Genomic DNA, 20,581 nt, shown 5'->3' with positions numbered 1-20,581 from the left:
GTCAACAATAACAACATCGTGGGTTTGATTTATATATCTTCACTATCCAGCAACAAAAAAAGTAGAGATTTGAAAACCATTAATATTTTTGAACATTTGATAGTACAAATACAACAAATAAATACATTATTTCATCGAGAGCTTGCATAAGTAACAACAGAACAAAAATCTAATTGTTATGCCATTATGCAATCATTGTTTGATCGGTACAGACTGGTTTAATAGCCTTAACCGATCAGAATAACGATACCATAAATAAGTACAGGATCCAGTAAACGTCTCGAACAGTCGAACGTCTCTCGTTCGCCCTCACGAATCAAATCTGTATTAAAAAAGAGGAAAATCAACGGCCAGGATTTAATATCAATCCCGCAACGGCGCGTGGCCGTTCTCGGCGACGGAACTAGGTTCCACCGGCTGCTGCTGCGTTATGCAGTGTATGTTTCCTCCAGCGAGAACGATCTCTCTTGCATTCTCGATTCCCACAACCTTCAAAACAAAAACCCACAATAAGAAGAATGAAAATATCAAAATCTCTTCATTCTTGTTTTTATGGTTTGGATTTATAGAAAGAGAACCAGAGCTGAGGAAGGATGGTTACATACCGAGTGATGAGGAAACGTCTCCGAGAGAACACGAATAGCTTCTTCATCGCGTTTCGGATCGCCGAATTTCGGAACGATTATTCCTCCATTGGCGATGTAGAAATTCACATACGATGCTGCGAGTCTTGTGCCTGCAATCCTTGGTATAGCTTCACCTTCCTGCAACAATTCAAAAACCAGCTCCAAGTTTTTGAGTCTGTGTTTAACAGCTAGAATCTGTTACCTGAGTGATTCCAGACGCTTCTTCTTCGGTCATATAAAGCGGTCCCGGGATATGAAGTTTGATGACTTCAATCTTCCTTCCACGAGCATCAAAGGACTTTGAGAAAACCGAAAGAGCTTCCACTGACCTTTCGTATTGAGGATCCGTTTCATCATCTGTCCATGACAATAACACGACTCCCGGTTTGGCGAAGCAACACATGTTATCAATGTGACCGTTTGTGTCCTCATCACCTGAAAATATTGTCAAAATTCGCATAAGCTCGACACTTATTTCTATCGAATTAGTAGTATGGAGCAATGGTGATTCTAATCTAATATCGTAGAGTGGAGTACCGTAAAGACCACGAGGAATCCAGATAAATGATTCGACTCCGAGATATTTCTTGAGTTCTTCCTCTATTTGCTCTTTACACATATGAGGGTTTCGGTTTTCGTGCAGGAGACACTCTTCTGTGACAAGGCAGGTTCCTGAAATAACGTTGTTGACACATGAGGTGGAATTACTCAGATAGTATATATTCAAGTTATTGAGTTTTGAAGTTGCTAAGAATTGTTTGCAAACCTTCCCCGTCGACATGGATGCTGCCTCCTTCAAGAATCATAGAATGTTGAAACCTTGGAATCCGTTCCACAGCTAGAATCTGATGGATATAAGAAGAATTGACCAAATCAATATTTGAAACATGCTACTGAGAGTGATATGGAACCAATAATGAGTTGGTTTGTCTCCTCGAGATATATACCTTTTTTGAAACAAGAAGGTCATGACTCCAATCATTGTAACAACCATCACAAGCTCCTGCCATCAGAAAGTGAGTCAAGCAGTAACTACATATAATAGAGAGTAAAAAAAAGGTTGCCAAAACCTTACCTCCCCAAGCATTGAAATTCCAGTCGATACCAGCAATGTTTCTGTTTAGAGAACTAAGCTTTAATGGTCTCTTCCGCACAATGAACTGTAAAAAACAGAGTAGTGACAACAGATATGAGAAAGCTTTGTAAGATGAAGAACAAGGAAAATGCAAAAGAACTCAACAGGCAACTCACAGTTGGTCCAGAGTCGCGGAACCAAGAATCATTCATGCTCATCTCAACAACTCTTATGTCCTCTGGTAGCTGTTTCATTGCATTTTCCCACTAATACCAAACCCAATCACAGAATAGAAGAAAAGAGAGGCTAATTTAATTAGTACATCTGTCTGTAGAAACTAGAAACTCAAAGATGTTTTCTTATTTCAGGTACACAAACCTGAGCCGGACTTGCACAGACTGTGACAGGCTCGAACTTTGAGATGGCCTTTGCAACATCTACAAATACTCTCTGTGCGGGTAAAGCATCATGCCGCCAGTTATCTTGCCGTTCCTGCAGCCATATTATGTCAGAGTAAGAAACTCAGATCCAAAATCACAGAAAAGGGCTTTGTTTAGTCCCATCCCATGATTGAGGTTAGAATGAACACTGTTTGATTCATGTAAAACAGTGATGAAACAAAATCTAAACATATTCATATGGTCGAGTATGTTCTTGTAATATACAAAGATAGAAGAATGGCAAACAAACAATGGATTAGAACTCTACTCAGAAAATGATTTAGATTCTGGTTATAATGAAACAGTAATACACAAAGTGCTTGTAAGTAGTTTTCAATGTAACAGATCTCATCTCAAATCGTACCTTAATATACATGCAAACATGAATCGAAACATTTTTGAACGGACGGAGAAAAAATAAAGGGAGTTTCAGAAGCTAACGCCTCCAGAACACATCGGAAACTATAAAAACGAACCCAGAAACAGAGAAATCATCACAACAAAACGGAAGACACAGTAGCAATTCGAACATAGATAAATTACGAGCAGGATCAAGCAAAATAAAAGAGATAAAAGATCGAAATCGAAGGTTGCATGCAACAGCGAGATTCAGTTCACGAGAATCGCCGTCGATTATTACTTTTCTCCAATCAGGGAAGAGAAAAAGAGAGAGAGAGAGAGAGAAAAAGAGATTTACAGGCCAGCCGATCCAAGTTTGAGCATGAGGTTCCCATTCCGCCGGCATGTAAAAGCCGTGTTCCGCCGGTGATTCCTCCACCATTTTTTTACTATGTTGTTTTCGTGAGGAGGGAGGAGAACTGAGAGAGAGAGAGAGACCTTTACTGATATGATTTATTAGCTTTGCTTTGATTCTTCTGACCCAGAAATAAAAAGATTCTTGTGTCAATATTTACACAGGAGACCCGCGTAAACATATTTTCCTCACAGTTGGACCCCAACATTTATTGACTATTCGACAAGCAACATATTATTCTTACTTCTACTATTCCATCATCCTCTAGTGGTGAGCGGAATCAGAATCGGAATCTTTAACCCAAACAACCCTAGTGGCCCTTATCAGGACAAAAGTGGTAGTTCTGGTTTCATTTTGACAATTCAACCATCAAAATAATTAAATATTATTATTATTATTATAAAGACACTCCTTTTTTGAAAAAACGTTTTCTAAGGAATGGTTCCAACATATTATATTTTTCAAAAGATATAGCTATGATGAAAACTGGAGAAGACAATACTATGTCAAAAACAAACAAATTAGTTTATAGGTTGCAATATTGGACTACAGCGATCTCACGTATCTATCTATAACGATTTATCATATGGTCAGTTTGTTGATGTGCAATCAAAACAAAACCATGGATAACCCTACCATTAAATTTTGGAAAAGTCCTATTCAACTAACTTCCAACAAATAATGCAACCAATAAAGTTTAAACAGTACATATTGGAACATGTTCTAAAATTTAAACATGTTACATATTTAAACCCTACCTATTGATTGTTTTCGTACGCGCTGTCCAAAATATCTCCTCTTTTTTTTTTTGAAAAAATACCAATCTCACAATTTTCTTTCGGATGTAATTACTTGTGACCAAAAATCGGAGTTTCTATAATTGGAGATCTAGTTCACAAAAAAATAAAAAGTTGTTGGAGATCGCTAATTGAAATTCAAAGCAATTTTCCTGTCCAAAAGTCAAACGCATCTTAACAAAATCTTCTGAAAATAATAGCTAAATCAGTGGGGACAAAATTGGTCAGGGGTTGAAATATAACTAATCAACTGTGAGATAAAACAGCATTTGATAAACGACAAAACAAAAAAAAGCCCACTAGTCCACTAAAAAGTCGAAACAAAGGAGTTATGATTCTAAATTTTACAATACTAGTAACTTTGAATTGTCCACAAAATTGAACAAGAGCAATATAATAAATATCATGATATTCATTAAACCACCACGGCAACAACAAAAACACACATGTTAAAGTGTGTGTCTTTCGATTCTAGTTTTTCTAATCAGATTACAGTAGATGCAAGCTCCTTAATATCTTCAGAGACTTGTTCGTAGTCTGTCTTTAACTTTTCAAGTTCGTCTACAGCTAGCTCTCCTTTTGCCGGTTTAAGCATGACCAATACACAACACGTTGGCCGCTTTGTTGCTCCAGCTTGCGCAAGATCCTGTATTACATTTTTCAATTGAATATGTTAACACCCAATCAGATAACAAGATTTAAATAAATGAAGAAACATGGCTTACTTCTTTGGATGGAACGTATACATAAGGAATACCATGCTCTTCGCATAAGATTGGAAGATGGGTAATCACATCAATAGGTGATATGTTTCCAGCTATAACACATAACCTGCATAAGCAAAAGCAAATCTCATTTAATTATATGCAACACGCTGATACATAACAAAAAAATTATGGTTGTAACTACATGAATGAATGAAGCAAAAAGACGAAAAGAAAATGTGGGTTCAAATCAGGCCCTAAAATCAATGAACCAAATAAGGAACTCAGAGAGGGCACAGACATTTTAAACTCATGATTCAGTTTCCGTGCACAGTACCATGCTACATTCATTCTGTTTAATCCAGAGCATCGGCTTAATTGTACACGGATCAATATATCAGTTAATCAAAACACTAAACCCTTTTTAAAAGAGACATAATAACAAAAACAAAGACATAAAATGTAGATCTAAACCAGGCCGTCTCATCAGAGAGACCAGAGATGGCAGACATGACGATCTGCGGTAGCTCAGTTTCCGTGCACAGTACCATGCTACATTCATTACTTTAATCCAGAGCATCGGCTTATTTGTACACGGCTTTCAAAATCAACTAAGAATAAATAGCTAATTCCACTAGTAAAGCACCAAAGACAGAACATCACAACAACAGATCAAAGAATGTGGATCTAAACCAGGCCGTCTAATCAGGGAAATCAGAGATGGCAGACATGTCGATCCATACTTCAGTTTCCGTGTACAGTACCATGCTAATTTCATTACTTATAATCCAGAGCATCGGCTTAATTGTACACGGATTTAACATCAACCAAATAAATGGGCTAACACAAAAACTCAACGATGATAATATAAAGTGATAAAGACGACTAACCCTTTCTGGTTACGTCTGATGCTCTTAACCACTTCCTTAACTCCTCTCTTCAAACATTTCTTTCCAGCCGCTGACAATAATTACACAAGCAATTACACAAAACATGAGCTACTAATCAATTAAAGATATAAGGGTTTGCACAAAGTGATAAGATTGATTGAGGAAGCTAGGTCGGAGCTCAGACTGGTACCTTTTTGAATGAGTTTGAAGGTTCTCTTCTGGAGCTTTTTGCCGGCCAGAGGTTTAGCGATAGGAGCAAGGGTAATAGCGTACTTCTTCTTTTCCTTCTGAATCGACTTCTCTGCTTCGGTATCGCTTCCCATAGTTAGCTTTAGCTTAGCTCCCGGGTGCAAAAAAAAATGGCGGAAGAGAGTGGCGGAAATAAGTAGGGTTTATGAGAAGGTTGTTACTTGAACATGTGATCTTAAGGGTTTTATAGAAGTGCTTGACCTGATAAAAAAACCCTAATCCAATATGGGCTTGAATAACTTCGTACTATAAAGGGATTACATATTAAAAGGCCCAACGTATTTGGGCCGTTATGCATCAAAGATTTGTAAATTCGTTAAGTTGTTTTAGCTTAAAATCAATTTTCTGGTTTTTTGTTTTTTAAAAAAAAATTGAATTTATATACGACCACTGTAGGTAGATATTGAATGTTACTTAGAGCATCTTTCGCAAATAACTTCCAACGATTAGTATGATGAGAGATCTCAGAGGCAAAGATAACAAGTTGACCATTTTCATTATAGTTTTGCTTGATCCAATAGGGAAAATAACATGACATCTTTATATACTAAAAAAGCAAGCAGTAAAGGTGTTTTTAAGTATTAATTACTTACTTGAGGAAAGTACAATTAACAAATCATTGTTGAATACATTACAGTACAAAATACTCGATACACTTGACTTAAGCACCAAAACAAACAATGGAAATCCTAATAGCAGTTCAACGCATGGCCTTATTAACACCTATTTTTGTTGGGGTGAATTGGTTGTTGCTGGTGAGCTTCAACATCAAACCAGCTTCCAGTATCAGCAATGCCTCAAAAATACATAAATCCGTGTGGAGGAACAAGAACAAGAGCTTCTCAATTCCCATGTCAAGTAAAGCTTGTATTATTATTATATAACAACAAAGGAGAAACTTGTAACGATTATAACCACCAAAAAAAAAAACACAACACATAATCATCAGAACAGGAGGACCATTGTTTGGTAAGAGTCAGACCAATATCAGAATTTATTCATACAAAGAATCTGAATCCAGTTGATGAAACTAAAGGCTAATCAGACAAAGTACATACTTACTCTTTTTCAAGTAACAAGCAAATTCTCACCAGAAACAACCGTCTTTTACTCTCTAGTCTATCTGCAGCTCCTATGAAGTATGAACAACAACAACAAAGATGAAGAAGAGGCAAACACTGGATGCAGAGGTTTATCGATCTATTCATGCTTTTCCATTTTATTTTTCTTTTTTTTTTGTGTCCCCAGGAAGAGATCGATGAACCGCTGCCTCCAGTGACTCTCATTCAACTCTTTTCGTTTTCCAGTTAAATTCCAAAAATGCAAAAGAAAAGAATAAAAAATTCCCAAATCGGAGCAAACAAAACATATCAGATCTGGAAAAATCAACGGTCTAAACAAACACCACAAGTAGTAAATAGCTGAAATCTTTATTACCTTATCAATCAAATGGACCAAAAAAAAAAAAAATCACATATTACTCCTATCCTATCCCTGTATTACTAAGAAGATACACATGCATCTCTGCAGAATAAACTCTAGCTAGGACGAAGAAGAGAATCAGATATTTATTTTTGGGTAAATGTCAAATCTAATATGTATCCAACAACCCCCAAAAAAAAAAAAAAGGGGAACAGAGAGTGATGAAGTATCAACCAGGAATCTGACGAGAAAGATACCATTTTGTGATTTGCCTATTGGCCTACGTCTCTCTCTCTCTCTCTCTCTCTCTCTCTCTCTCTCTCTCTCTCTCTCTCTCTCTCTCTCTCTCTCTCTCTCTCTCTCTCTCTCTCTCTCTCTCTCTCTCTCTCTCTCTCTCTCTCTCTCTCTCTCTCTCTCTCTCTCTCTCTCTCTCTCTCTCTCTCTCTCTCTCTCTCTCTCTCTCTCTCTCTCTCTCTCTCTCTCTCTCTCTCTCTCTCTCTCTCTCTCTCTCTCTCTCTCTCTCTCTCTCTCTCTCTCTCTCTCTCTCTCTCTCTCTCTCTCTCTCTCACTATCTGTTTATCAAACAAACATTCTAGATCGGGTTTGTTTCTTTCTTTGAACAAATAAAGATTTTTTTCTTTTGTTGAAATCACTCCAAGTTTTATTTTTTTAGAGGTGTGATTTTCTTTTTCTTTTTGTTAATATTTTTAAAACTTAAAATGCATCAAAGTGTCATAAAAATATAAACTTATTTAGTTGGTATTTAACTATATCGAATTATTTTTTAAAAAATTCCATGTTGAGCCATTTAAAAAAAAAACCATTAGTTGAATAACACCAAAAAAAACAAAAAAAATATATAACTTGTAAATTGATTAACTTGCAAAAAAATAAAGACTAATAATATCCATTTTAAAAATAAAAACTCTATTATAAAATTATAATAACATGTGATTTTGACAACAACAACAAAAAAAAAAAAAACTCTTCCAATTCACCCCCGAATTGTTTCTTTCTTTCTTCAAGCAGTAGAGTAGACCAAAGGATTCCTTTTTAAGCGGATGATTTGTTCAAAATCGGAAAAACAGATTAAAATATATTGGGCTTAAACGGGTCGGGTCACATATGTAATGTTTGATATAAAGCCCATTTCCCACGTCTTGAAAAAAGAAGGGAAATTTATCTAGACGCGCTGTCGATCACTTTGGGGGAAAGTGGGATTCACGCGCTTACTTTTGGTCTTTCTGTCTTTGCCCTAATCGATCTCTGCGTAGAGAGAGAGAAAGAGAGAGAGAGACAACTCGCCGATAAGATTCCGTCCGATCTCGCCGTGACTCGTTGTCGAGACTCGTTTTAACTTGCCTGATATCTGTCGTTCGTTGATCTGACTCCGTTTCGATCCCTTTTATATAATACTCTCGGTAAATTATACATCTCTCTCTTTGACTTTCTCCTTGTTCTTCATCTTATAACTTCGTCGGCCCATAGATCTTCGTAGTAGCAATTTTATTCAATCTGATTGTTTTTTTTTTTTTTTTTTTTGTTGTATGTAGAGCTAAAAACGATGGATCCGATGGATATAGTTGGAAAGTCCAAAGAAGATGCTTCGCTTCCAAAAGGTTTTAGCCTCTTCTTCTTCTTTTTCTTCTTTTTTTTCTTTTTGGGATGTTTCTGTCAATTAATGAGTTTTTAAGGTAAAAATTGAATGTATCCATGGCGTTTCAGGTTAACTCAATGCAACGATTAAAAGAAAGCATGAACTGCATTAGATTTTTTCAACTAATTCTTAATTCTTGTCTGCTAAATAAAAAAATATGTTTGTTGGTTGGTAAATATGTCAGCTACCATGACAAAGATTATAAAGGAAATGTTACCAGCAGATGTTCGTGTTGCTAGAGATGCTCAAGATCTTCTGATTGAGTGTTGTGTAGGTAAAGATTGATTACTCTTTTCAAATTTCTCAAAACAAAGTTTATATAACAAAACTGATCATTGTTTCAAAATTGCTTATCCTCTTCTTTCTTTTTGTTGTTGTATGAACATTATTGCAGAATTCATAAATCTTATATCATCGGAGTCTAATGAAGTGTGTAACAAAGAGGATAAACGAACAATCGCCCCTGAGCACGTACTCAAAGCGTTACAGGTTTGGTGATTACATTCACTCAGAATTATATGTTTTGGAATGGTGAATTATTTTAATTCATGTGACTTGACATATGGAACAGGTTCTTGGCTTTGGGGAATACGTTGAAGAAGTCTATGCTGCTTATGAGCAACATAAATATGAAACCATGGTAATCCATTACACCATCCCTTTCCTAATAATACAGACTTGAGTATATATAAACAAAAATCTTAATTGGTTTCCTTTTGTGTGTATTGCAAATTCTTGCAGCAAGATTCACAGAGAAGCGTGAAGATGAACAGCGGAGCAGAGATGACGGAAGAAGAAGCAGCAGCGGAACAACAGAGAATGTTTGCAGAAGCTCGAGCAAGAATGAATGGAGGTGTTTCAGTTCCTCAACCTGAGCAGCAGCAACTAGAAGAAACCCCACAGACAACAAGTCTACAAAGCTAATCAACAAAACCAGAGAGGAACCTTTTTTTTTTTTTTTTCTTTCTTAACATTATCCTTTTTAACTTTTTTTTGCTTTCTTTCTAGCATTTCTCTGTAAAGTGCAAAATTCGTCGCGTCTCGGTGTTGATATGCTGCTCTTTACATTATTTAACTTAGATTTATGTTTTGTTTTGAATCTTCTAAAAATCACTTTGGTGATTCAGATGTAATTAGTAAGGTTTGTCTTCTTCAATCTTAACAATTGTCGTCATTCTGATTCTAATTCCTAAGTACAGTATTCTTATTAGAACTTGATATCGATTTCTAGACTCTTTTGTTCACAGCCAATAAAATATCTGAAGCATCCAAACCGGAGAAACTTACTTACCCGATTTGTTTCTTGTCAAACCAATAAATTAACCAGCCAAGAGCTATAGAGAGCCTAAAGGAGGAGTTGGAGAGGACCACTCTTTATTTAGATGTCCAATTAGAAGGCCATGTGTCTTATCAAATTGTTTATTAATTTATTTAAGTGTTGAGTAAATTTGGTTAGGCAAAGAAGAAGAGGGGATTCAACTCTCTTTGCGTCGCCGACATTATCCGGACTTGTTATTTGTTGTCAAACACACATACACACTTTGCTTTTGACTTTAAAAGCTGTTAATATTTTATCCAGTAGAAGTAACTAAGCTATTTTTATTCACAAGTAAGTAAGTAGATAATTTTCTTTTACGTAACCAAATTCATTCCCACGATTAANTTTTTTTTTTTTTTTTTTTTTTTTTTCTGAAAAAAGTATTTGAGCACTTTTAGTTATTATATTCGTCTTCTAGAAAAAGTTGTTTATTTGATTTTAATAACTATATATTTTATATTAAAGCTACTGTGTATTTATAGCGTGTCTCTCATAATTTTTATAAAGATCTGATTATTTACCCTTATCTAGGTAAATGATATAATTATGGTTCACCAAATTTTTGTTGTCGTCAATTTTAAAATAAAAGTCTTACTGTTTCTTCAGCTCGATTAGCAGTTTAATTTGGCAAAGCATACTCTTAATAATGCAAATTAATTAATTACAAATCCGGATTTAGTCTTCTAGTAACTCATAATTTTAATTGGTCATTAAATAAATAAAATCTTGGTATAATTCCACCGCTGCGACGAGAGAGGAGCACATCACAGAGAGATCTCTTCGTTTCGTTTCGTTTTTTTTTTTATTTTCCCGGAAAATCTGGGGAACAAAAAACTTAAGCAACCATCGATCCTCTGAGGAAAAAAAAAAAAAAAACTCGACTCTCTAGTCCACCAGTTTTTTTTTCCTTTCACCTCTCTCTTCTCATCGTCTCTTTCGTCATTCCCTGTAATATTCACTTTTTCTCCCTTTTTTTTAATTTTGAATCTCTCCTCCTTCATCTTCACCGTTTCGATTCGTGTGTTCCTTTACTTGATGATAAATTTTCTGATCAGATCTAGTGTAGAATAATAAACAGGTAGGATTTTTAATTATTATTATGTTTATGGATCGAGAGAGGAGGAGTTCATCTTCTTCATCTAGTCGTAATGGGACACCTGAATATAGCAATGGAAAATTCCGAGATGATAATAATGGTTACGGAGGATTCTTAGATCGATTGGAGAATTCACATTCACGTGAGAAGAGTCCTACTAGATCGAAGATCCTCCGGATCCCGTCTCCGAACTCGTCTCCTCCACCTTCTAGCTCTTCACCTCCATTTCATGGTTCCGATTCCCCTGACCGTGGTTACATCGAACACCGCGTCTCCAAGTACGATACTCTCGCCGGCATTGCTATTAAATACGGTGTTGAGGTAAAATAAAATCAAAACATTCTTATCAAAATTAGGTTTTGTTTTTGGTTTTAATGTTGTTTGTGTAAAATTGACATACAACTGTATTTTAATTAGAATTTTATGGATACTGGTGTAAATGTTTTATTTTTATTTTGGGAATTGAGGGAGGTATGATGATGAAGAAGAACACATGAGAGGAAAAAAGTTATTTGTCAGAGAGAGCTTTGTTTGGATTATTTCAGATTTGTTTTTAGCTTGTAATGCTTTTGAAGCTTGTATTGTTTATTCCTAATTGTTAATTTTTTTTTTACTTTCAGGTTGCAGATGTGAAAAAGATGAATAACCTTGTTACCGATCTTCAAATGTTTGCTCTCAAGTCTCTTCATATTCCTTTACCTGGGAGACATCCTCCTTCTCCTTGTTTGTCTAATGGCTCCTTAAACCATGGGTACTTTTATTTATGCTATATCTATATCCTCTTCAGACATGCTTTTGATCTGCGAGCTAGCCAAATAGCCTTGTTTGTGTTGGACTGAAGCTGTCTATTCTCATGTAGTCCTGCTGTTTTCATGGCTCTAATACTTGGAATCTTGTTTGTAGAGAGGGCTGTTCATGCCACGAACCGGAATCACCAAACCATAGCAACGAGGACGTGTTTGATTCGTTTCCCGTCTCTGAGATTGAAATCTTCTGAGAAGAAAGTCTCTCCAGCCATGTACTCACTGCAAGGTTATTACGGGCTTAAACCAGCAGACAGAACAGTCTCTGATGGAGGATGTTTCGAGATGGGAAATTACAAGACCGAAACTTCTCGTCATGATAATCAATATCTCAGACCTTTCCCGTCCACAAATGCTCCCTTAAATCACCATAGGAAATCTAGAAGCTTGGTCAATGCACTTATCGAAGAGGTTAACCAATCACCAGAGAATAATTCTCAAGAACAGAACTCTGACAAGTTTATGAGGAGACGCCAAAAATCTGAAGCCGACTTTTCATCCCGGACTCCAGAGCTTGTGTTGAAAGAAGAGAGCAGTAGCAGCAATGGCGGGTTTTTATCAATAGCCGGAAAAGGCTTAGCTTTGAGATCAAAAGCTTCAAGCAGAACCAATCTAGCAGAATATGAGAACAGTAATTTTAATCCGATACCAATCAACTTGATGGATGCTCCAGTTTCAGACAGCTTTTGCAGTGTAAGAAAATCTTCGAGTGCTTCGAGTCTACAAGATCCGGACGGTAACAGCAGTAACGGTTCATTGTCTCTGTGGCCAACTTCAAAATGGAGCTTGAAACCTGATTTGCTTACACCTGCGGCTATTACAAGCTCAATCTTTGATGGATTACCAAAGCCTTTAACAGGTCGGAGAAACAAAACGGCTCTGGACTAAAAAGGTCAGTTTATCGTTATTTAACTGCCTTATTCTTTTTTTGGGACTATACGAATCAATTGCAAAAGAAGCTATTTTAGCTTAATGCCGAGTAAATACGAGTAAAGAGACATTAGAGAAATATTGAAGGAAGAAACAAAAAAAAAACTTCCAAAATTGAAATTTATAAAGAAGGAAGAAGCTTCTGATGATGTAATGATTGTTTTTTTTTTTTTTTTTTTGTAAGTTATAAAAGTTATGCTGTACCATTTTCAGGGTGGGGTTGTATTGTATCGACGACAATATCCGTAGCGTAGTTAAAATCTTTTTGTTTCATGATACATTTGTCACACATACTAAATTGTATTTTCATGCATTTATTTAATAATGCTTTTATTAAAGTGCAAAGGCTGTCTCTCTGTGTGGTGGTCTTTATGGTCTACTCAACCGTAACTCGGATTGAGCCAAACGGAAACGTTTTTTTTCTGCGTATTTTTAATTTTAAAGTTCCCTCATATGTGTTATTGAATAAAGCTTTCCAGACGTAGCCGGGGTTGTGCTGTCGAAGCACAGTGTCAACGTGTTAGCCACACCGGTATGTAAACCCTGGAATGAATCAATAGAAACGAGCGAAAAGAAAGTAAATACCAGTTATTTTAGACTGAACTTTTAAATCAATATGAGCTAGTTTTTTGCGAGTAGATCTAACTTATCAAATTATATCTCAACAATCAACAATAAACTACAAAGCGTAATCCAACAAACTAATGTACATAAAAATTTGCAAGTGTTGTATTAAATCAAACATCTACAAAAGTAGACACTGTTCCGTCACTGCTTTTTCTGGCTGGCACAACCAATGCTTCTTTTTTTTTTCCATCGCCGCTTACGACTTCATCACTGTCATCGCTCATGCTATCGCCATTACTACTGCTACCAACGCGTCACACCACCACAACCACTTTACACTTACCGACATTCTTTTGTGATGGCCGAGTCAGTGTGAAAAGGATTGTGTAACACGTTGGCGGCAGAAGCGGCCGTGATTTTTGGCTGTTGCTGTAAAAAAAAATTAATAGCACAACTTGCAACATATGTGTATAAGTTCGAACCTTTTTGCTCAGAATTAGACAGTTTTGGCAAATCCAATTTCACTTCATTAGACAAACATTATTTATTGAAATCACTTAATCAAAAGTCCCATAGTCTTGTATGACAGTGAGATGAGCTAGATCTTTTCAGTTCTAGAATATTCTAGTAGATCGATTCACATGATATAGAGATGCGCTTTAACCGGTTTCGACTCTTCGTAGCTATTTTATGAACACAAAATTTTAGAATACTTATGCCTTATCAATGCTTTTTTATTGAAAATAATTCTAACCAGAAAAAAGATGCTCAAATAAGTATTTACTAAATGGTGAATCTTTGACAAACTGTACCTTCCAAAGAGAGAATGCAAAAGAAAAACCTAACCTGCCGACTTCAGAGAACCAATCATAAGCTTCTAAGTCTGAGTTAATCCCAATCTAATCAAAAACCTGAAACAACCACGCAACAAATGTGAGATTCTCACACCGAGCGACGTATTTCTCGTCTAGTCTTTACCTCGAGATTACGCCGAAACTTGATCCAAACAGGACGCCATTTCCACCACTCCGAGTTCCAGTGTAAAACCTAGCACGAGATAGTGCAGCTGAGTGATTATGTACTCGGAGTTGAAGTCAACATACAAAACTAGAAAACCAGATATAGAAAGACCAAAGAGATCTGTAGACAACATAGAGACCATGTCGATCAAGAAACTAAATTATTCATACAGCAAATTCTACAGTTTAATACCATAAATCCACAATGCTGGTTGAGTTTTTTTTTTTTTTTTCTTTTTTTCTGGAGATTATTTTGCATGAATCCTTTTGGAAGGATATGCGATTTATGGGAGCTGGAAACCTTATAGATTGAACTAGCAGCCATAGACAAGTCTGGTTTGAAAGAATAAAAGATATATATTTCAAGACAAAAGAACCGATACCTCAAGTCCTCAACAACTTCAGATAAGCAGTGCACAAGATAACGATACGGATATTCTTGTAAAACCGGGTAAATGGAGTCACAGTTGTTGAGAAATGCATGCGTCATCGTTCCTGCTAAGGCATTCAGCCTAGACAACCTAGGTTATGCACAGAACAGACATTTGTTAAGAACAATAATCAAGAAACTTAAAATACTGAGAAGAATCGTCTAGCAGGAACTGAAGAGACTTCACCAAGTAACTTCTAAGTGACTTTCCCCACAGACAACAAGAAACACTAGAAAGGTCTCCATTTAGGGAACCACTATTAAGAGCAAATTGACAGACTTGCACCTAATATTGGAACTTCTCACAATAGTGACTACCTTAGAACCTAATTACTTCTGTGTGCAGATACAACCCTTATAAAATGTGCAATTTTTAAGATCGTGTCTCAAATACCAGTAAAGAAAGTTTTGAGTTAGATGGTTCTTGTCAGAAAAAAGATTGCACCCGATATATTAGGACTTAAAAGCTTGACAATTGTTTAACTAGACAAAACTGTGCATGGTCATTGGCCTAATTACAGTATCTGAGTAACAGGAGTACTAACCAAAGTAGAAACTAGGGCATATACTGTGAAGAATATGATCCGGTGATACATTCGTCAGGAACAATTACAACATATAGCAATATCCTGACAATAGTCTGCAGAGTTTTGAGGCCTCTGGAAGTGAATATACCGCCAAAAATCCCTTTATGGAAGAAAGTGCAGGTTCTCTATTTCGAACTGTTTGATACAATCCAAAAATAGAAAATCAGAGACAGAGAAGAAAAAAAAAAAAAAAAAGAGACACTAGCAGCTTGCTAATCAAAGTGTAAGCGAATAATCAAAAGGTAGTCTACCTTAAACTTCAGGGTGGCCTCCATCGAGCCGTGAAAGGTACGTCTGGCCGAGATGGAAGCATCTGCGAAGCAGCATGACCTTGAATGGCAGAATAAAACGTTATTGTAGGGAAACGTGTAGGATCCCACATATGCATCTCTGAGCGTCTTAAAAGCAGATTAGTTGATTTAAATCGCCTCACCTGTAATTGTCGGGTCACCTTGCACGTTATTAGCAGCAAACTGATAGCTCATTGTCCCTGAAGGTCTTTCGGGAGGCGGCTGAAAGAAACCTGTCATTGCAAATAAAACAACCAATATCAACTAAAGGAGAATCATAACCAACTGAAGTAGCATAAACAAACTGACAAAACAAAGGTTTCACGCATCTGCATACCGTCTGTAACAGTAAGAGAGCCTGGAAATGGATTTCTTCCACTTATCCAGGCTCTATTTTGAGTATCTGCATTACGTCCATTTGAAGACATCCGCCATGCTTCCTCATTCATATGTCGCTGCCCATCAACTGACTGAGAAGGAAAAGGGTAAGGATGAGGAAAGGAGGAACGCTGGGGTTCTGATTGAAGGCTTGGAAACGGAAAATGGCTGGATGGTGCTGGGGCAAGATTCCTAATCACAGGTCTCTGTAGAAAAGAGGTATTGCTCGGCCGAAGCTGTTGGTTCCACTGCATAGATATCTGGTATTCATGTTGCAATGATGCATGTGCTGGGTTAGTGAATCCTGGTTTATTTAGTAATGAAGGATGGCTAGGCATTGACGGTCGAGTTAGAGCTATAGATTGTGAAGACGGTGGAAGTGCCAATGGAGCGGGTGGTGGAGTAAAAAAATGATCAGAGGGAGGTGGCGAAAATGGCAGCTCCGATGGAGATGTCGGGGGTGGAGGCGGAGACAGCGGTGGTGGAGAAGAAGGTAGAGGAGGGGGAGATGGAGGCGATTCATGAGGTAGCGAAGGAGAACATGCTGGAAAAGGAGGGATCTCAGTCGCATAGGTTGCAGCCGGTGAGTCCTCCTTCGCTCCAATCCCACAGACATACGAAGGTACGTCATCTGTCAGCTGACAAGACGCATCTTCCATTTCACGTACACCACTGACATCTACTACACAGTGAGGTTTATCACTCGAACTATCATGTGCCTCTAACTTGCGTAACGCATGGACTGATTCTTCCATATGTATGTTTTTAACTTCATGTGATGTGCTTGGTAGATCCTCATCTTCTTCATCATCTCCAAAATTGTGAGAAGATAAAAAGCCTGCCAGCTGAAAACTTGCATTGCTGCAGAAAAAACTCGTTAACGTATAAACTAACAGTACTCTTCCGAACAGCAATAAAACTGTCTCTAACAATTAATTCAGGCTAAAAATTTCCTACTAAGCTTCTACATGCCCATCAAATATATTAAATCTGGAAAGCTGAACTACAGAACAAGATAAGTATAATGCATACCTCCCATACTCGTCAACAAGCATCCCTTCCATGTCCCTTAGAGGATCATCTACAGAACGCTCAGATCTAGAAGGACGTCGTAGGGAAAACCCAACAGTTTTATCATCACCAGAAGCACCAATATCACCAATATAACGACGTAAAAGAGAATCTGGGAAAATCTTCCTCTTAAGCCACAACCTCAATACCTAGCAGGAGCAAGAGATCACTAACTCTGAACAACAAAAACATAAGACTGTCCTCGAAACGAACAAAAAGTAAAAGAACCTTGCGACATTGATGACGATTTTCACGAGCACCAGTCCCTGGAGGAGCAGCAGCTCCTAGAAGGCGTGGAAGGGCTGCCTGCACAGTAGGAATATACAAACCGCCTGTTTTACCTAAAGAAGATTCACATGCATCACGAACGATCACCTTAGTCTTATTAGTTATACAGAAGATAAACAAAGAATTTCTCTTTGACCGTAGAGAGTAATACAGTTGAAAAAAACAAAATACCATAAGCGCCTCAGAAAATTGACAATTTGGAAAGAGAAACTGCATCCATTCAGGAGAAGGCTTACCTTTTTGTTTATGGGAACATTGGGTGATCGAATCAACGAGAAAGAACAAGTCCACTTTACGACGAAAATGAGGCTCAATTTCCAACTTTCGAATGAGAAGTTCCACAACCTACAAAACACGATAAAATTACCCCATCAAACGCTGTAAATAATTTTGTCCAAGAATTTTCAGCTGGCAAAGGTACATTACTATATTAAATCTTCATTTGCAGTCTATTCCTAAGTTTATCATAGGAAATTCTGGCTGGCGGTCTTAAAAAAGAGGAAACCACAGAAAGAAGAAATGTGTTGACCTGAGGTAACAATTTCACTCACCTCACTGGCAATCCCATACTCGGCACAATTAATTGCCATGCGTGTTGCACGTCCAATACTTTCCTTAGTTCTGGATAAGGTCTCTAGCATTCCCTCAAACGTATCTCGAGAAATCGCAGCCTCAGTGGAACCACTCAGTGAACCCTCAACCGACCTACTCCCTGAACTAAATCTTCTCTCTTCCTTCTCTTCAGTCCCCACTTGGTTACTTGATGGGGATTGGTGGCCATGAATTGATGGAGTAGAATCTTCTTGAGGTTCCTGAGCAACAATCAGCATGGCATCGCCAGCAGAAGATGAAACATTCTGAACCATGAAAGGGCTTTGACTTGTCTGCATTGGATCGATGGTAAAGGAATTATGTTCTATATTCACAATAGGTGAAGTATGTGAATGTGCTTGTTTTCTTTTTTCTTGGGCAACTGCAATTAGATGCTTCAGAGATGAAGAAGAATCTGGCATCCAAGAACTGATCAATGTGGCACTTCCATTTTCTTGATTGCCAGTAATCCTATGATAACAAAAAAAAACATTAAACTTTAACCTCCAAGCAAATATGAACATATCAATGACAAAGGGAAAGACAATAAAAACATACATGTCAGCGGACAAGTTCTCAGAATTGCCTGTTGACACTCCAACATCGTTCAGACAAGTTGCAACTTTTGGAGTGCCTGTTGGGTTTTCTTCCAAAGCTGGTTTGCTTCTCTGATTTGTTGTCTCTGAATGAGAAGAGCTTAATATATCTGAACCAGCCATTGCGTCCTTGGAAAAATCACCTTGGCATTTTTTTGGGATCCCCACACTAGAGACTTTCGTAACTTTATTCTGTCCTGCCACCTGCTCCATAGTTGAAAACAACTGAGGAGACTTATTAGGAGATCTAAATATCTGCCTGACATTCTGTGGAGTCAGCTCGATGAATGGTTTTCCCATAGAGGAGCTGTTTGAAGGACCCTCCAGGCTATCTGGCATTCCTGAACCAGAGACTTTTAGAGTTTTATTTTGTCCTGTCACCTGTTTCTTAAATGAAACCAACTGATGCGAATTTTTAGGAGAACTCAAGTTCGGCTTGATATTCTTTGGGAGAAACGCCTTGACTGGTTTTCCCATAGGTGAGTTATACCCCTCCATTTTCTTGTTTTGTTGATACAGATGTACTTTCCCAGTTTTTGCACTTTCTGCAGATCCAGCTAATAGCTTTGCTTTAATAGAAGTATTATGGGATGCATAAGCACTTTTAGGACCAACCGTAGAAGCTAATTTAGCTTTGGGAACATTGGTATGTCCTCCATGAACTGGAGTCTTTGGGTCTTCATCATCATCATCATCGTCATAGATACAAACCGCCCTCCGTCTCTTCGGCAGCTGAGCAGCTGGAACCTTCACATCGCTATCAGAAGATAACTTCATCTTATGTTCAGGATGTTTACTCCTTTTAGGACCATCCGTAGAAGCTGATTTAGCTTTGAGAACATTGGTATACCCTCCATGAACTGGAGTCTTTGGGTCTTCATCATCATCATCATCGTCATAGATACAAACCGCCCTCCGTCTCTTCGGCAGCTGAGCAGCTGGAACCTTCACATCGCTATCAGAAGATGAAGTTATCTTCTGTTCAGGATGATTTGTCCCCTCTTTATTGAGAGACCCAGAAAAAGAGGAAACACTTGTGTGCTCCACTGTCTCTTTGCGGCGCTTAGTATAAGCGACTGCTTCCTTATCAAATTGATTTTTTCCTCCCTGGGCACCTAACACAGTCTCAGGCTTTAGACTAGATACAACGCCAGTAGAATCAGATAGTTCAGCCTTGCCTTCACTAACAGGAAGAAGATGTTTTCTCTTACATTGTTTTTGATCCTTCGCATCTTCAGACCGTGCCCTTTTAGCAGCACGTTCACTATCATCTACTCCTGATGCAGACTTTCCTAGTTTACTTTCAAACTTTTTTTTCTTCTCTAAAATCTCACCACAGACTCGGGCGATAGGTTTCTCTTTCAGCAACTCTTTCGACTTTTTAGAACTAGCGATTTTCACATCCAAAACCACCTTATTGTCACGAGATTCTATTTTACTGCCATGCTCGTGTCCCTTTTTATTACCCTTTTTCTGTCCTAGGAGATGACTGTCAGAAGGTGCTCGATTATCAGGCACACGTTTGGCTCTATGAACCTCATCTTTACTTCTTTTCTTCGTGTCACCAGCTGTCTTCTTGATTATCCTCTGACCATTGGCCGAATTCTTTCCATGGTCAGTGCGAGTGACACCGTCAATTTTATCCCTAGAATCTGCTACCTTTAAGATAGGGTCAAGTGATCCATGCTCCACCGGCTCACTACTCTGGGATGTGGTTCTGTCATTTGATTTAGACGAATCTTGCTCCCCTAAGCCAGGCTTTGTCTCTGCACCATTATCCTCAACTAATTTACCGAGACAAGGGTCAGACCTAGAATCAAACTTATCAGATTTTCCGTCATGAACTGCTGGATCCAATATATCTGACTTGTGAATCTGCGACTCTTCAAATGCAGCGGAGATTTCCTCTACAGCTTGTGCAAAGTACTTGACTGTTTTACCTTTACATTTTTGTAATAATTTATCCTTCGCCTCGGTAGTGAAGACTTGAATATCAGGTGGCG

At 37.7% G+C, this 20,581-nt stretch overlaps 4 protein-coding genes and 1 pseudogene across 4 annotated transcripts in view; 2 read left to right on the top strand and 3 right to left on the bottom strand.

Moving 5' to 3' along the window:
* On the bottom strand, window positions 63–3,037 carry LOC104708278 (agmatine deiminase-like). The gene is made up of 10 exons (XM_010424824.2): window positions 2,839–3,037; window positions 2,080–2,193; window positions 1,878–1,967; window positions 1,702–1,786; window positions 1,574–1,629; window positions 1,393–1,471; window positions 1,164–1,298; window positions 829–1,061; window positions 606–764; window positions 63–489 (listed from the first exon to the last, which is right to left on the bottom strand). The coding sequence occupies exons 1-10, from the start codon at window positions 2,920–2,922 to the stop codon at window positions 364–366; spliced, it is 1,161 nt and encodes a 386-aa protein (XP_010423126.1). The 5' UTR covers window positions 2,923–3,037; the 3' UTR covers window positions 63–363.
* LOC104708277 (H/ACA ribonucleoprotein complex subunit 2-like protein) lies at window positions 3,978–5,703 on the bottom strand. The gene is made up of 4 exons (XM_010424823.2): window positions 5,477–5,703; window positions 5,287–5,356; window positions 4,418–4,523; window positions 3,978–4,338 (listed from the first exon to the last, which is right to left on the bottom strand). The coding sequence occupies exons 1-4, from the start codon at window positions 5,607–5,609 to the stop codon at window positions 4,177–4,179; spliced, it is 471 nt and encodes a 156-aa protein (XP_010423125.1). The 5' UTR covers window positions 5,610–5,703; the 3' UTR covers window positions 3,978–4,176.
* Window positions 8,138–9,800, top strand: LOC104708276 (protein Dr1 homolog). The gene is made up of 6 exons (XM_010424822.2): window positions 8,138–8,378; window positions 8,511–8,576; window positions 8,799–8,888; window positions 9,009–9,103; window positions 9,186–9,254; window positions 9,356–9,800. The coding sequence occupies exons 2-6, from the start codon at window positions 8,522–8,524 to the stop codon at window positions 9,536–9,538; spliced, it is 492 nt and encodes a 163-aa protein (XP_010423124.1). The 5' UTR covers window positions 8,138–8,378; window positions 8,511–8,521; the 3' UTR covers window positions 9,539–9,800.
* On the top strand, window positions 10,577–13,117 carry LOC104708275 (annotated as a pseudogene).
* Window positions 13,404–20,581, bottom strand: part of LOC104708274 (protein HUA2-LIKE 1-like) — a 9,207-nt gene continuing 2,029 nt past the window's right edge. The window contains exons 4-15 of the mRNA XM_019228912.1: window positions 18,541–20,483; window positions 17,943–18,453; window positions 17,628–17,736; window positions 17,332–17,444; window positions 17,065–17,252; window positions 15,992–16,893; window positions 15,798–15,887; window positions 15,616–15,694; window positions 15,323–15,499; window positions 14,731–14,868; window positions 14,307–14,375; window positions 13,404–14,239 (exon numbers count right to left, since the gene is read on the bottom strand). Of these exons, the coding sequence (XP_019084457.1) occupies window positions 15,624–15,694; window positions 15,798–15,887; window positions 15,992–16,893; window positions 17,065–17,252; window positions 17,332–17,444; window positions 17,628–17,736; window positions 17,943–18,453; window positions 18,541–20,483 (3,927 nt within the window). The 3' untranslated portion in view covers window positions 13,404–14,239; window positions 14,307–14,375; window positions 14,731–14,868; window positions 15,323–15,499; window positions 15,616–15,623. The remainder of the gene's footprint in view (window positions 14,240–14,306; window positions 14,376–14,730; window positions 14,869–15,322; window positions 15,500–15,615; window positions 15,695–15,797; window positions 15,888–15,991; window positions 16,894–17,064; window positions 17,253–17,331; window positions 17,445–17,627; window positions 17,737–17,942; window positions 18,454–18,540; window positions 20,484–20,581) is intronic.

Source organism: Camelina sativa, chromosome 8 (assembly GCF_000633955.1).
Source record: "Camelina sativa cultivar DH55 chromosome 8, Cs, whole genome shotgun sequence".
NCBI classification, from domain to species: domain Eukaryota; kingdom Viridiplantae; phylum Streptophyta; class Magnoliopsida; order Brassicales; family Brassicaceae; genus Camelina; species Camelina sativa.
The sequence above is the reverse complement of the archived record's forward strand: the minus strand, read 5'-3'. Positions and strand labels throughout refer to the sequence as shown.

Coding starts and splice junctions, on each gene's coding strand:
- LOC104708278 (XM_010424824.2), bottom strand. CDS start 2,922: ATGGTGGAGGAATCACCGGCGGAACACGGCTTTTACATGCCGGCGGAA. Junction 1,472..1,573: donor ACCTTCTTGTTTCAAAAAAG/GTATATATCTCG, acceptor TATATCCATCAG/ATTCTAGCTGTGGAACGGAT. Junction 765..828: donor AAGCGTCTGGAATCACTCAG/GTAACAGATTCT, acceptor GAATTGTTGCAG/GAAGGTGAAGCTATACCAAG.
- LOC104708277 (XM_010424823.2), bottom strand. CDS start 5,609: ATGGGAAGCGATACCGAAGCAGAGAAGTCGATTCAGAAGGAAAAGAAG. Junction 4,524..5,286: donor ATCAGACGTAACCAGAAAGG/GTTAGTCGTCTT, acceptor TTGCTTATGCAG/GTTATGTGTTATAGCTGGAA. Junction 4,339..4,417: donor TATACGTTCCATCCAAAGAA/GTAAGCCATGTT, acceptor AATGTAATACAG/GATCTTGCGCAAGCTGGAGC.
- LOC104708276 (XM_010424822.2), top strand. CDS start 8,522: ATGGATCCGATGGATATAGTTGGAAAGTCCAAAGAAGATGCTTCGCTT. Junction 8,889..9,008: donor TCTGATTGAGTGTTGTGTAG/GTAAAGATTGAT, acceptor ACATTATTGCAG/AATTCATAAATCTTATATCA. Junction 9,104..9,185: donor ACGTACTCAAAGCGTTACAG/GTTTGGTGATTA, acceptor CATATGGAACAG/GTTCTTGGCTTTGGGGAATA.